This window comes from Hippocampus zosterae, chromosome 6 (assembly GCF_025434085.1).
Source record: "Hippocampus zosterae strain Florida chromosome 6, ASM2543408v3, whole genome shotgun sequence".
Classification (NCBI taxonomy): Eukaryota; Metazoa; Chordata; class Actinopteri; order Syngnathiformes; family Syngnathidae; genus Hippocampus; species Hippocampus zosterae.
Genome location: NC_067456.1, coordinates 8,417,198 through 8,432,497, shown reverse-complemented (window position 1 = coordinate 8,432,497; position 15,300 = coordinate 8,417,198). Strand labels below are relative to the sequence as shown.

At 43.1% G+C, this 15,300-nt stretch overlaps 1 protein-coding gene across 2 annotated transcripts; it reads left to right on the top strand.

Moving 5' to 3' along the window:
- Positions 1-2,516: 2,516 nt before the first annotated feature.
- LOC127602450 (homeobox protein orthopedia B-like) lies at positions 2,517-7,567 on the top strand. Of its 2 annotated transcripts, none has more exons than XM_052068577.1 (3): positions 2,517-2,791; positions 3,134-3,552; positions 6,328-7,567. In XM_052068577.1, the coding sequence occupies exons 1-3, from the start codon at positions 2,755-2,757 to the stop codon at positions 6,829-6,831; spliced, it is 960 nt and encodes a 319-aa protein (XP_051924537.1). In that variant the 5' UTR covers positions 2,517-2,754; the 3' UTR covers positions 6,832-7,567. The 2 variants fall into 2 exon arrangements, with proteins under 2 accessions (XP_051924537.1, XP_051924536.1); XM_052068576.1 differs by having other exon boundaries at positions 2,517-2,830.
- Positions 7,568-15,300: the final 7,733 nt, after the last annotated feature.

The window sequence follows — 15,300 nt, the reverse complement described above, 5'->3', positions numbered from 1 at the left end:
TGGGGCTCGGGATGCAACGCCGTGTTGCAGCCAAACTGGATGGCCGGAGAGGGAAGCCTGTCATGAGGAGTGAAAGGGGGGCCGGAGGGGGGTCGAGGATGGCGGGGGGGGGCGGGGGGGGGGGGGGTTCGGATGTACTCATTGGACCGTCGTCAAATCACCTGCACACACACACACACACACAAATGCCATTTCAACCATTTCTGTATAGATGGAACATCGATTTACCCCCTTCAGCGAGTGAATGCGCGTGTGCCTCAAAAGTGTTCGACATAATACAATCAAATACTGTGTCTATAGTCCCGCGTTTAGCCGTCTTTTTCTTTTGCGCAGTGGATGGAACGCAGTCGAGGTGACCACAAAAAAAATGGCGCACGCACACGGATAAGGCGATCTTATTGCTCGACAAAATTGCATTTGTTTTTTGGGGGGAGTTTTTTATTTATTTATTTTTTGGGGTGTGTTGTATGTTCATTCAAAGTGTGTCTCTCGGCGTGTAAACAGCCCCGCGTGCACTCAGATGCGCCGCATTAACCCGCACGGATTGCGCGCGAGTGTTTCCACTGCAAAGCAGAAAGATTGATGTGGTCCAGTTAGGGAGGCTGAGTGAGACATAGAGCCCGTACAAGTGTCTCGCTCTTATTACGCCAATAAAGGCGAGAGTCGCAGGCGCCAACAGCACGAGAGATTCCTTCTGATTACTTTGCCTTCCTCGCCTACAACAAAACAGCAATTTTTGCCCTCGATTTCTGGCACCCATCCCCAAAATATCAAACATGAAGCCCTATATAGACTATCCATAATTACAGATTTTTTTTTACTCCTGTCTGATAATGATACAGATGAAAAATGAAAAATTTACCGACGTAGAAAAATCGTGGCGCTTGTGTGAAATTATTTTCAACATTTCACCGAGTGCCTCATAAAGTGTGAATCGCACAATTTGCATTGGCGTGGTCTTTATTACATTTATTGCGCTCTTAAAAACAGAATATCCATTTATTGTCATGACTGTTGTCTTCATATATTAATTTATTAGACCTACGTTTGGAAAATTACAGTACCAGATGGAAATGCTTTAATAATGATGAACATGGTTGCGTTGCTATATTATTATTATTATTTTTTTTTTTGCTGTTGTTATTGTACAAAATTGTTCCGGGTAGCTGTAGTTTTATTCAATACACACCCGATTTAATTAAGCAAAGTAATGCAGTAAATGTGCTATATTGTATTTGGCATTGTGAGAATCATACTGCAAGTCATTTGGCATTTATTATTATCGTCATATATATATAACAATTTAAATAATTACCCATTTTTTACTTTCTGTCCGCACCGGATTTTACTAGTCTTTGGAGCCCTTTCAAACCTTCTCATAATAATAATAATACAGTAATAATAAAACAAACTTGGCTTTACAATCCTTTTCCTCCTCTTCCCTCAGTAAATTCACGGCCCCTCATGATGATGATGATGATGAGAATGATGATGATGATGATGATGTCGAAGTTCTGGATCCCTCTTCATCCCCTGCACGTACCGGTCCATTCGCTTGCGTTTTTTTCCACGCTGCGCTGCTTCTTCGCATCCGGACAGGTTGAGTACAAAGCACCATGTGGAGGTTCAGGACAGAGGGAGAAAGGACTCCTCGCTCGGACGCGCCCTTTGTCAAATCCCGGGCTGTGCTGCTCCATTCTCCGGCCTCAACCCGAACATCTGCCCCGGGAAGAAAAAAAAATACCCCACCACCCAACCCCCAAAATACAAAATATTCCAAATCCCACACGCGCCACGCAGCCTGCACGGTGGGTCGACGAGTTTCAAATCAATGCTTGTCCCCTCTTTTTTTTTTTAATTGTGTAACAGTCCTTCTTACGGACGCCCCCCCCTGCAATAGAGGGGCAAGCGTTTAGACTCCTGCACGTCTGATTTAGTTCCAAGCAAAGCGGGGCCTAAACGGCTCTAATTGCCAACGCCTTGATGAAAAGTCGATGGGAGTTAAAGCGGTCCGATCACTAAACGGAGCCGCGATCCATCTGTACTCCTTTATTTATTTATTTCCTCCATTTGTCTCCACAAATCACCTGCCAGCCTTGACCGGGATGCATATTTGTTTTGTTTGTGCAAACCGTTAAAAAAAAAGAAATCATCTGGCTCATTTGCATGCATGCACTTGCCGTATAAGTGCAATTGTTTTGCAATTTGACATTAATTCCGCTCTCTCTCTTTTTTTTTTAATATTCTAAATGGGGACATTTCACGCGTGTGTTCATCTCGCAAGCAGGTGTCCCGCAGCCCCCGCGTAGATTAAACAAACACATTAAGACGTTTTAACGTGGAATAATTTGAGCATGAAAAAGCTAATAAATCAGAGGATGGTATGGCAGAATTAAATTGTAGTGGCTTTTTTTTCTTTCTTGCGCGTGCGCGTTGGGTCTGGGCGCGTGCGTACCTTTTAAAATCCACACACAACATGAAAGGTGGGTGGGGGTCGGGGTGTTTGGGGGTGGGGGGTGTCGGTTGGGTCCAATCCTTGCCTGTGATTGGTTCTTATTTGAGGAAGCTGACGGCTCGGCTCCACTAATAAGCGCCTCCCAGCCCTTCTAAGGGCCATTATAATGCAAGAGACCTCCTTTTTTTAAAGCACAAAGCGAAATTTCCTTCTTTTACAACATCTATGCCCCTTAAATTGCCCCCGAAGTTCGTAGGAGCGTTTTGCCCGGACCTCTTTTCGCCCTGGAGCGCTACGCGATGCTCTCCCACGCCGACCTCCTGGATGCTCGGCTCGGTGAGTTCTCGGCTCTCAACCCGGGAGCTAAACTCCACTGTAAGACTTAACTTCTTATTTATTTCACCTTGTGTGTGTGCTCGCGGGTCTGTGTGTGTGTGTGCATGCGTGTGCGTGTGTGTGTTTTGTGTGTTTGGGGGGGAAGATCAATTGAGTGTGTATTTAATTACGCGTAAGTGTTTTTGTAGAATTAGGAATCATTTGACAGCATAAATGTGATTAAGACAAACAGCTAAATTAGGTTAATTTATTATTTTTGTCATGATTTTGGTTCCATTAGTGCGGCGGGGTTTTTTTCTTTCTTTTAAAAAGACATGCATTGACACTGTTCATTTTTCTCAGGGATGAAAGATGCTGCAGAGTTACTCGGACATCGAGAGGCTCTCAAGTGTCGGCTCGGCGGCGGGGTGCCGGACCAGGGCCATCCGGGAGACATGGCCCCCGGTTCGGACTCCGTGGAGGGAGCAACTCTCTTGCCCGGCGAAGACATCACCACCGTGGGATCCAACTCGGCCGGTATGCCGGTGAACGGGAAAGAGCCGGAGAAGCAACAACAGCAGCAACAGCAGCAGCAACAGCAGCAGCCCCAGCAGAGCTCGGGCGGGCAGGCCAGTCAGCAGAAACAGAAACGGCACCGAACCCGCTTCACGCCGGCGCAGCTCAACGAACTGGAGCGCAGCTTCGCCAAGACCCACTACCCGGACATCTTCATGAGAGAGGAACTGGCCCTGAGGATCGGCCTGACCGAGTCCAGAGTCCAGGTAAGCCTTTGAAATAGTGTAGGGTTGAAGGACTTGAAAACCGATCCGGCATCGATGCAAATCTCACGTGTAAGGTTCGATGAATCGTCTGGCGATCAGATCAAACGTATTCAGTGTTGACTTCGTCTTAAAACCGTTTTCTTCCATGCGCATTTGATTAAATAACTCCGAAACTCGTCAGAATCACGAAGTGGCCAAATTAGTTTTACGTGAACAAAATAAAACGTTTAAATGTAGCCTTTAAAAAAAAGTTGTTTTGTGTCGCTGTCCGTTGTGCTGAAGCGCTGCAAATAGTTCAAGACTAAACACCCGCGCACTGCGTAGGAAATTGGGAGGCGGGGGGGATAGAGCAGAAAAAAATAAATCTTATCATTGTCAAATCAGTCGAAATGTAAATCAAATTTAAATCGTTGATCATTCTCCGCAAAAAAAAAACGTCACCAATATCCTGTTCTCCAGCTCATACGAGTTCTCAAAATGCCAGTGAATAGTTCGATTCGATTTCTGTGTTTAATCAAGCAACGCTTTACTATTTCCAGTGTATATTTTCCACCCCCCCCCCCCCCACACACAAAAAAATATCATTTGAATTTGGATCTACTTTTAAGATGCAGTCGCGCGGTTAAATATGACGTCATCCTCAGAATGTGAACAGGCAAAAACACGAATGAAACGAGGTCATTCCAGAATACCGCAATTATCAAACATCACACACACACACACACAAAATAATAATAATTGGTGATAATGTCCCAGGAAATTACCAGTATTTCACAAATTCAAACGCAAAATGTGTGTATTTGAGCACAACCGTCCTATAAGCACACACTCGATGAAAACGACCGATTTTTCACCACCACTTGAACGTTAAAACCGAAATTGTGTAACATACACACACAAAAAAAAAGAAGAAAGAACGGGAAATTATCTGTACACGTGTTCGTGTCTACAAGCGTAATAATGACTTGCAAAGAAGACATCAGCCACTTTCCGGTCTTATTTATCATCACGGCCGACATGTTATTCAGCAGCCAAGTGGAAACCGCATGCAAATGATTCCGAGGAAACGATCAAAGTCGTCCAATCGTTAGTAGTCACCTCGATTCGGTCACGTGGTCGTCCTCAAATATTCCATCACGAAGCTCTTAATAGGACCCGAGAAGAATATCTTCTCTTTTTGACGAGGGGGGGGGGGGGGGGGTGAGGGATTGCATTTGCTTTCTCCTGGTGGTGTAATAGCCTCGGCTGTTGCGTCACGCGTGGCTGCGTGGAATGAGAGCAAGTTTATCATAGCCCAGCGTGATGAAATCTTCACGAGAGCCACGCGTAAACTGCAAAACGTGCGTTACGTTGGTATTATTGTTTTGTTTTGTTTTGGGAAAAGGGGAACGTGACATTTTAGGTCGCCCTTCACTAACGCCTGCGATTAAAAAAACCCCAAATCGATTGATCTAATCATCTGGGTACACTTCCATAAAAATATTTAAATGATAGAAAGGCGCGGCTGTTTTCTTTCACGTTCGGTGACATGCTCACATTTTCCTTTACTAAAAACAAAATTTGTGATTTATTTACTAGCCACTCAATGTCACTTTCGAAGGCAACGACAAATAGATTTTTGGGGGTGTATTAATTTAATCTGCATTGTCACCAAGTGACCGATAAATGAGTAATTGTTATTTTCTGTCAAAATTGATGACTTTAGTGTGTCGTTACAAATATGAAAAGGGATGAGTGATTTATTTTCCCACGGTTGACATAGCGACGTATTTATTTACGATACAATCCACAACAATCGTATTCTGTCTCTTGTGTGACAGCAGAATCTTGACTAAGTATACATAACAATTACAGCATGTTTGAATATAAATATATTTTTATTTCAGCAATTACGTACTTACAGTACATGCATGTCATAATATTCAGATTGCTGGCCAGCCCTGTGAGTTGCTTGAAGGTGCAATTATATTTCTTTTCCCTTTTTTTTTAAATGACGTACTGTAATTTTGTGGACTATTAACATGCACCGCATCGTTTGATTATTTATTCCCTCGAGACAAAGACTGCAGCATATTTTGCAAGAGGCTAGCTCGATGGATGGATAAGATAGACAGATAAAGAAATGACGAAATTCAAATGCAATCTTTTGCAAGAAAATAAAAAAAAATAGTAACAAGTCAAACCTAATATCAATGTTAGGTACTTGTAGCCCTACACACACACACACACACACACACACACACACACACACACACAAATATATATGTGTGTGTGTATGTATATATATATAAAAATTATATATATATATATATATATATATATATATATATATATATATATATATGTGTGTGTGTGTGTGTGTGTGTGTGTGTGTGTGTGTGTGTGTGTATACATGTACACATATGTGTGTATATATATATATAAATATATATACATACACACACACACACACACATACACAGTATATACACACACACACACGGAAAAAAACGATTGCCTTTGGGCCATTTGACCATTAGTCATTATCGACTATTGGCTCGTTGTCTTTATTAAATATATAACGATAAATAATAAAACCGTGAACCTTTTGGAGCGGACTATATTGTTTTCCTGAGCCGCACGTATGGATCCCGAAGACAAGACTGGTCAAAACGTAAAATATCGGCGGTCCCAAAACTCAACGGAAATTGATTGCGCTGTTGAAATGAGGCAGCGGTGCGTTCGTAGCACGCGGCGCATCCCGGTGTGACGGCTCGCTGTCCGTTGGGCCCGCAGGTTTGGTTCCAGAACCGGCGCGCCAAGTGGAAGAAGAGGAAGAAGACCACCAACGTGTTCCGCGCCCCGGGCACGCTGCTGCCCACGCCGGGCCTGCCGCAGTTTTCAGCGGCCGCCATGGAGAACAGCCTGTGCTCCTTCCACGCCAACGACTCGCGCTGGGCCACGGGCATGCCGGGCGTGTCGCAGCTTCAGCTGCCGCCGGCGCTCGGCCGCCAGCCGCCGGGCATGGCGCAGTCGCTGTCGCAGTGCAGCCTCGGCCACGGGCCGCCGCCCAACTCCATGGGGCTGTCCAACGGCCTCTCGTCCAACGGCTCCGGCCTGCAGTCGCACCTCTACCAGTCGCCTTTCCCCAGCATGTCGGCGTCGCTCTCCGGCCCCACGAACGTATCGGGCTCCCCGCAGCTGTGTAGCTCCCCGGACAGTGACATGTGGAGAGGGACCAGTATCGCGTCCCTCCGGCGCAAGGCACTCGAGCACACAGTGTCCATGAGCTTCACTTAGTGACTTGTACAAAGGCCAAAACACGCACCCCCCCCCTCGATCCCCCCACCCCCTGCCACTTTTACCATCATAACCCCCACGCTGAGTCTCGTGTCCCTCGCCCCCAATTTAGACACTGGGACGCAAGGAAAGTCACCCGCGCAGCCCCGCTCGTGGGTTCATGATGTTCACTTCAAAAAAAAGAAAAAAAAAAAAGATTTGACTCTGAATCCTTCCGTAATGATCCTCCGGAGGGCCCCTCCCCAAAAAATTGTCGTTCCCCCCGAGTACCTCTTGGAGCACTTGTAATGTTGTGTTCAAGTGAACTTGTGTTATGTCAAACGGTAATTTATGAAATATGACATTTTTTTAAAGTTTTTTTTTCATGGGGGCGTGCGGGGTGGGGGGGGGGGGTTCACAGCCTGAGTGGGTCGGTTGGAGCTGCAGGCATGCACTGTGCATGCGTGGGGATTTTACGCGAGGGGGACACTGCACACTCACACACTTATACTATCCAGTGATCTTTCAGTCTAGACCTAAACTCTGTTAAGGGTGTTTTTGTGTAGATTAAAAAACAAAAAACAAAAAACAACAACAACATTCTTGTGTGACATGTTTTAACTTATTGTATGTGCTATATTACTTGACACATTTCTTATTAAATGTTTGATCTTACATTGAAATGCATCACATTGACAGGTTTGTACCAATTAAAAAAAAAAGTAACAAATAAAAGTACTTTTAAAGAATGTCCAAATGTCTCTGGTCAATTTGATTTCATTGGAGCTCATCTCCACCATCTCAAATTTTCTTTTATGGCGTGGTTTTTGTTTGTGGTCATTGCTCACTGACCTCGATTTTACCATTGATCGGCTTTAGTCAACGTATCAGTGATCTGGTCACTTTATTAGGAGCACCAGCACAATATTTTGACATCTACTTAAGAGCGGCTTATTTGATAGCGTTTGTTGTTGTAGTTTCCATTGATGTGAACTGACAGCTAATATTTCGACCCACCAACACTGGCAATCTCCAACCACAATAATAATCACATTGTTCAGTCAATGCCTCTATTACTGTGTCCATCAAAATTGAGCTTTCTTATCATTGTAAAGATGCATTTCGTATTATTCAGACTAATAATAATCATTTTTAAAAATAGGTTCTACACATAGTACCCAAATGTGGTTCTTTGGCCACATAGGAGAACACCAAATGAACAAATGATTCTTGGATATTGAACACCATCAATTTGATTCTGGTAATGAATCATGAAATAACTTTAAAAGAAAACTACAGGACTAGCTTCTTCTTTTAAGAATAAAAATAACATCTCTGAAGAGCCTTTATTTATTCATGTATTTATTTAACTGCGCTTGCATTGGATCTTATAGACACAGTTACTTTCCGTATACTTGCATTTAGTTTCACAAAAATTGCATAATTTAATAGTAAGTATGTCAGATCGTGCTGCTTATTAAATTGTGAATACAATCTCCTTAGTTTTACCATGTTTTTGTTTTGACATAAGAAGCAATCTCACAGTCACAGTCATCAATATTTACTCGTACTGTAAAACAGCAAGCAAATATGTGCCTTTGTTTTAATGTCCAATTATCTTCTTCAGATATTAATATTTGTAAAAGATAAACTCACTGGATGTGAAAATACTGAAATGAAATGTGGACCCCACTTCAACACAGTGCAAGCCCCTTGCTGGTCATAGTTCATCACAAATGATGAGATATAACTTCCGACCAGCAGCACCGCCTGCAAGCCCATAATTGGATTTTTCTTGTTTCGGTATCAAAACATTGCAGTTTAATTAAGGATTCCTTCAAATGAACAAAAGTTTATTGCAGCTGAGCTAAAATGGTTTGCCTCACACCTTTTCTTATTAGTGTCAACTTGCTTGTCGCTACTGAGGCCACATCCTGAACATCCATTTATTTCTGTTATGCGGGTGTGTAGGACAGTTGAATACGTGGATGAACATGTACAACCTAATTACATCCTCTCTATATAAACAAAATAGATATCAAAATCATCCATCCATCCATTTTCCGATTCTCTTATCCTCACAAGGGTCGCCAGGGGTGCTGGAGCCTATCCCAGCCGTCTTCACGCAGAAGGCAGGGGGACACCCTGAACCGGTGGCCAGCCAATCGCAGGCCACACAGAGACGAATAACCATCTGCGCTCACATTCACACCTCGGGACAATCATCAAATACAAAAATATTAACAATCTGTTCAGTGATGTGTTTCAACCAACCTTTATTGGCATCTCTGTGTAAGAAAGGCCAATTCATACTTCACTGTTTCCTTCCTGACTGGGTGGAGCAATCAGTTATATTGCAGCAATGGTGCCTAGACCTCAAGTGTGTGCGTGTGTGTGTGGGTGTGTGGGTGTGTGTGTATATATATATATATATATACATACACCGTATTGGCCTGAATATAAGACTGTGTTTTTTGCATTGAAATAAGACTGAAAAAGCGGGGGTTCGTCTTATATTCGGGGTCTAGACATTATATCCATTCACGACGTTAGATGGCGCCAGATATCATTGAAGCGAATGCTGAACTTGACTCCCCAAGCCAAAGTGAACCCCTGCCACGAAGAATAAAAATAAAATTAATTGGACGCTACTTGGCAGATTTTTGTTTCTTGCGGGTGGTTTTGGTCCCCATTAACCGCGATAAACGAGGGATTACTGATTACTGTATATATATGTATCTGTATATATATACATATACACACACACACACATATATACATATATATTATATACACACATATATATATATATATGTATATATATATATACACACACACACACACACACACACACACACACACACACACACGCACACACACACACACACACACACACACACACACACACACAGATGTATGTATGTAAATCTTTTTTACTCCTTATATCTATCTGTCGGTCTGTCTATTTCTCTCTGTCTCTCTCTCTCCCTCTCATCAGTGCATGAGAAATCACCTAATGAGGAATGGGTCGCGCGTTTCCACAAACTCATTAACCCACGAACGAGTGAGACTAATTGCGGCGTTTGGTTAATGCGATTCTGCATCTGTTGGTGTGCAGCCCAGGCAGGCAGGCAAGACCGGCGCAGGTCATCCGCAAGGCCCCGCTGGATGTGGTGGGCCGTGCCCGTGAAGAGCACGCTGCGGGCAGATTTAGCATAACATCACGCTCATATGACACTGCTTCAGCCAGCCGAGGGGTGCAGCGGAGGCGGTGTTCCTCTGTTTATTACATTTGTTCAATCATTGTTGTGTGTTATCCTCTCATGACGTGGCTGCCTGTGAAGCACCTGGGTGTGCGCACTTGGTCACAGCTGCACCACGATTGTCAAATATGACAAACTTTCATGATGTGCTGTATAAAAAAAAAAAACAGCCACAACAAATACTTCATCGTTCTTCTTAACTCATTCACTCCCAAAGACGTTTTTAAACGTCTTTTCAGATTTGGTCCAGAATTGTCTGGTACTGAGTGAGTTTTAAGTGTTTTTTTTTTCCTGGTATCTGTACGCGTCTTAAATATAGTTACTTTAACTCTCTCCATTTAAAAAGAGATGCATGTACTTTATCCTGGTTTTTGACATTTCAGTGTTCATTCATTTTAAAACTCACATTTAGTTTTAATAAAATGCAAAAATGTACATACTATCACATCAACAAGTTTTACACACTGTACTTTTAAATCGATAGAGCAATTCAGTCAATCATATTTTAGATTTTTATTGCGATTTGGGGGTCTTATAAGGCAGCAAAAACAGCAGCAACATTGAGAAGCCAGGGAGCATTATTATGATGACGGAAACGGATTCGTAACAAAAAGTTATTTCCTATCTTTGGCCTTGTTGTACCAACATCGCTATAACGCGATTTATGTACACACACACATACTCTATATATAAAACCAAAAGTGAGGTCAAGAGCATGGTCACTTGTTAATTATGAAAGTTTATCCTCAAACACTTTAAAAGCACAAGTTAAACAGTAAAAATATTATTTTATTGGGGGGTGGGGCGGACCGGGTTACCGTGCGTATCTACCAACACGCTATTTTTAAGCTGGATCTTTTTCTTTCATGTCTGCTATCGTAACATATATAGTTATTAGAAGATTTACGTATACTCTCAATTGAGATGTTTTCAAGACAGGAAATGTAAGAAAAATGGAGTTCGCAGAGCCGTGGAGCCTTACTCGCCTTGCAGTTGTCAAAGGTTTCATGTGTCTAAAATGTTTCCTGCTCTTACGTCTGTCTTTAGCCACACCGCTGCACACAGGGACATATCCAAAACAATCTGTTGTTGTCTTCCTATGTATGACTTCACAGTCTTCACTGGTTTCAACTGGCAAGTATGCAAGGAAGCAGCATTAGCAAGAATGAAGGTCAGAGCAATATAACAGTCTGGCTCAAGTCATTTAGTATCTAATTATGTGAACCAAAGGGGCCTAAATCTGAAAATCCCACTCTCGGAATGGCCTTAAAGGTCACCGAACTAAAAGTTGAGGCCTAAATCTAAGACTATGATATGTAGCACAAGATGAGAATGATGTTGAAGTAAAAAACTTGCACGGGCCACCGACTAATTACAGCAACGACAATGACCATAATGGTGACTTGTGTCTGTCGTCATTTGGTTTTATTATTTCCTATGCAGGGCCATTGAAGTATGTCTTCATTTGAAATCCGTCTGTGGTGCCCCAAAAAAAAAAAAGGTTGCAGACCGCTCTACTGTGCTGAAAAATGTCAATGACATAACAAATTATTTGACTTTGACTTGAATTTCACTAAGCCATCGTCGTATATAAAAATAAAAAGTTGAGTCGTTCAAGTCCTGACACAGAGCAGGATTTCAGCTACGGAATGAATCTTATGTCAGTAGTGGGAATCATTTTTTCTGTTTTGCACTCTCCTCCCTTTATGTGCAGCTGCCAACTATTAAGTCTCTGAAATCCAGTTGTATTATTTCTCAGACTGGCGTTCGTTGCAGATGTAAATGAAAAATAATATTTAAAAAAGTATACTTCATAAATATAAAACATAATGATATTTTAGATTTTTTTTAGAACATTTTATATACACATTTAACTTTTTCTTTTCAAAAAACAAATCTGCAAATGACCTGGCACATCTATCCACGTAAAAAAAAAAAAAGAAATCGAATGTGGCGCAAAGGTTAAAAGATGCAAATATTCGACCTGACTTCTTGATGAGAATGAGAAGCTGTCCCTAATGTTGCGTCCCTCGAGCGTGAGTTCGGAATATTGTCTGCGTAGAGCAAGCTGAATCCTAATCACCTGCCGCATGGGGTCTCCTCGCTTTGTCTCATTAGGAATTTGCTGTGCTTATTTTTCTGAGTGTGACGGCAGAGAGGTTGAGCGAGAGTGAATAGACAGCCCGGGGCAAAGCTGTGTCAGGACAATACATCACAACAACAAAAGGACTAATTAGCAATCAATTACCCGCATGTTTCTGTCCTGCACCTTTTATATGGTTAGAGTGGAGAGCACGTTACCACTCGGCATGGCCCATAATACACTTACACACCACCTGCTGTCTGTGTATGTGCAGGGATGCGCTTAGATGTGCTGTAACTGGGTGAGGCGGGCTTTGATGCTGGACAATTTTTATCGCTAAATGGAAAAAAGAACTTTGGAATGAATATTGACACGCGCCTTTAAAGAGAAGCACATTTTTTTAAAAACATAAAACGTATGCCGAGTAGTGTGTGGATGGGGTAGGCCGGTGATTTTCCGGCGTGCAAAATATCAAAAGGGGCAAAAAGATCGAGAGAATAGAAGCATTTTAATGTCCTCAGGGCACGTCTATCGTCTACACACCACAAACTGGATTCGCTGAAGTCGCTTTAAGGGGCTCTTTATCCAAATAAGCTTCCAAGTCATCGACGGAGAAACTCATTGCGTGTGTGTGTGTGTGTGTGTGTGTGTGTGTGTGTGCGTGTGTGCGTGTGTGTGTGTGTGTGTGTGTGTGTGTGGCAGTGGAATTATGTTAATCCACTCCACTGATATGGAACAATGGGGCAAAAGTGCGGCTCGCTCACAAACTAATTTTCACAACTAGGCAGACGAATTTTCTTTGGTGTTTAATTTCACACTTGATGTGTGGGCCTGGCGCTCCTGAGACCAAATTGCGGTGTTTGTATACAAGTGATTAACAAATCAATTTTCCATAATATGTTCCATTTAGAGGGGGCCGGGGGGGGGGGGGGCAAAATGTAAATGTATATTTTTGTGTATTTATTTATTTATGGCTGTCATCGTCGTGTAATGCTAACTAGCTAACTATGCGCGCTATTGGAAACTGCTTCATGGTTGAGAGAAGTGATTCCCAATCACTGTGCTCATGTTATAGTGTACCATGAGATGTTATTTGCGACAATGAATGTATCTTTACAGGTATCATTGCCATCAAGGTATAGTGACAGGCAGAACAATTGAATTCTCTTTCATGAGCTAGCAGAAGAACATCCACCTGCTGCCATTCACACTACAGGGTAAATAGCTTCGATTTGTAGGTACACTGCGACATGAGAATCATTTAATTATTTAGGTGTAAGTGTGAGCGCGGACGGTAGTTTGTCTATGTGCGCCCTGCGATTGGCTGCCAACCGGTTCAGGGTGTCCCCCGCCATCTGCCCGAAGAGATCCGGGATAGGCTCCGGCACGCCCCGCGAACCCTCGTGAGGGTAAGCGGATTAGAAAATGGATGGATGGATGTTTTATAGAGGACCACAATGGATGAATGACATTTCCATTCATTTCAATCGATCATGGTGCCGTTTTCATTCATCAGTAAGGCAAAATCGCTGTGGTTAGCATACAAATAGAAAAACAAGCCCGTTTTATCAGCTTCCTTTCTTGCGGACAAAATCCTTTTTGTTTTGTCTCATCGCTTCTCCTCATTTGCATCCACGGAACCCTTTGTTACACGGAACCCTTTCCAAGCACCCCCAAAAAAATAAATAAAAGCAGACAAATGCCCACGGTGGCACACGGGGGACTGTAAGGAAGTTGCGAGGGCCTCTCGCGCTAACAAGTCTGCATCTCAACAAGCCACATCCATCATCATCAATGCTCACATCTGCTCAGAGCCTCAGAGTTAAATCTCACTGCCCCTCCTTCTTGCCCCCCCCTCCTCCAAGCCTACCCCCCTCCCCCCCCCCGCCCCCTGCTTCACTCTCTCTACTTCCTTCTCACCTCTCGTCACCTCTTGCAACTCCCATCCCGGCCCTCTGCTCAATCTGCATGGAGGGCTTTGCAATGGGCGAGTGTACGTGCGTGTTATGGTCTCCGCCTTCCTTAGAATCAATATTTAATGATGATGTTATCAGTGGTTTTATGTGTAATTTAGCCCGTGTCAGTATGAATGAGACGCTGTCACTTTTACGGCGTAGAGCATTTATTTTGTGTTAATGGCTGGCGCCTGGTGGTGCGCACAAAGCAAAGCCCAGTGGACATCTGATGGATTTTTTTGTCTGTGTCACGTCTACTTTGCATTGGGAGGGGGGTAGGGGGTGCATGCATGCGCACTAGCGCCCGCCCAAGCCTTTATAGGACCTAGCGCAGAATTTTATCACCTCCTCCCACCCCTCATCTCACCCTTGCTTCACCTCTAAACTGTCAAACTCTGACACAACGATCACAACACAATGACATAGGTCCCAGATAATTAAATGTCCAATGGCAACACTGAACCCCAAAATTCACTGAAACATCATGTCTTCCGTTTTTATTACTGTACACGTGTTATAGAACATAGAATTTTGATGTTTGTGTTTCACCTTTGCAGAGCTCAACACAGAGCCCGACTAAGCAGCTGCTTTGGGTTGCATAACCACAAGGGGACCGCCAAGACCATCCATCCATCCATTTTCTAATCCGCTTATCCTCACGAGGGTCGCGGGTGTGCTGGAACCTATCTCAACTGTCTTCGGGCAGTAGGCGGGGCACACCCTGAATTAGTTGCCAGCCAATCGCACGGCACACAGAGACAAACAACCATCCATGCTCACACTCACACCTAGGGACAATTTCGAGTGTTCAATCAGCGTGCCATGTACAGTATGTTTTTGGAATATGGGAGTAAACCGGAATACCCGAACAAAACCCATGCAGGCACTAGGAGAACATATAACCCCAAAAGCAATAATGTACAGTTTGACTTTCAGGATTATTTAGGGATAGTGGGGAGTTACACAGAGGAAGAAGAGTGTCGCACAAAAAAAAAAAATTGTAAGTTTTGATCCAAATTGATACATTTCGAATTAGATTCTCCCCTCCCTCTCAACTATTACTTTTGCACATTTTTACATATGGTTTTAAGAGAAAACTATTCCAATTCCTACTTCACAATGAATTTCATAATCAGCATTACTTTGGCAGAGAGAGAACAAATCTTGGAAAAACAATTATTTTCAAGCT

Excerpts from the sequence above, each read along its gene's own strand:
- LOC127602450 (XM_052068576.1), top strand. The coding sequence starts at position 2,755 with ATGCTCTCCCACGCCGACCTCCTGGATGCTCGGCTCGGTGAGTTCTCG. Across the intron at positions 2,831-3,133 it reads CCCGGGAGCTAAACTCCACT|GGATGAAAGATGCTGCAGAG; the intron begins GTAAGACTTAAC and ends CATTTTTCTCAG. Across the intron at positions 3,553-6,327 it reads TGACCGAGTCCAGAGTCCAG|GTTTGGTTCCAGAACCGGCG; the intron begins GTAAGCCTTTGA and ends TTGGGCCCGCAG.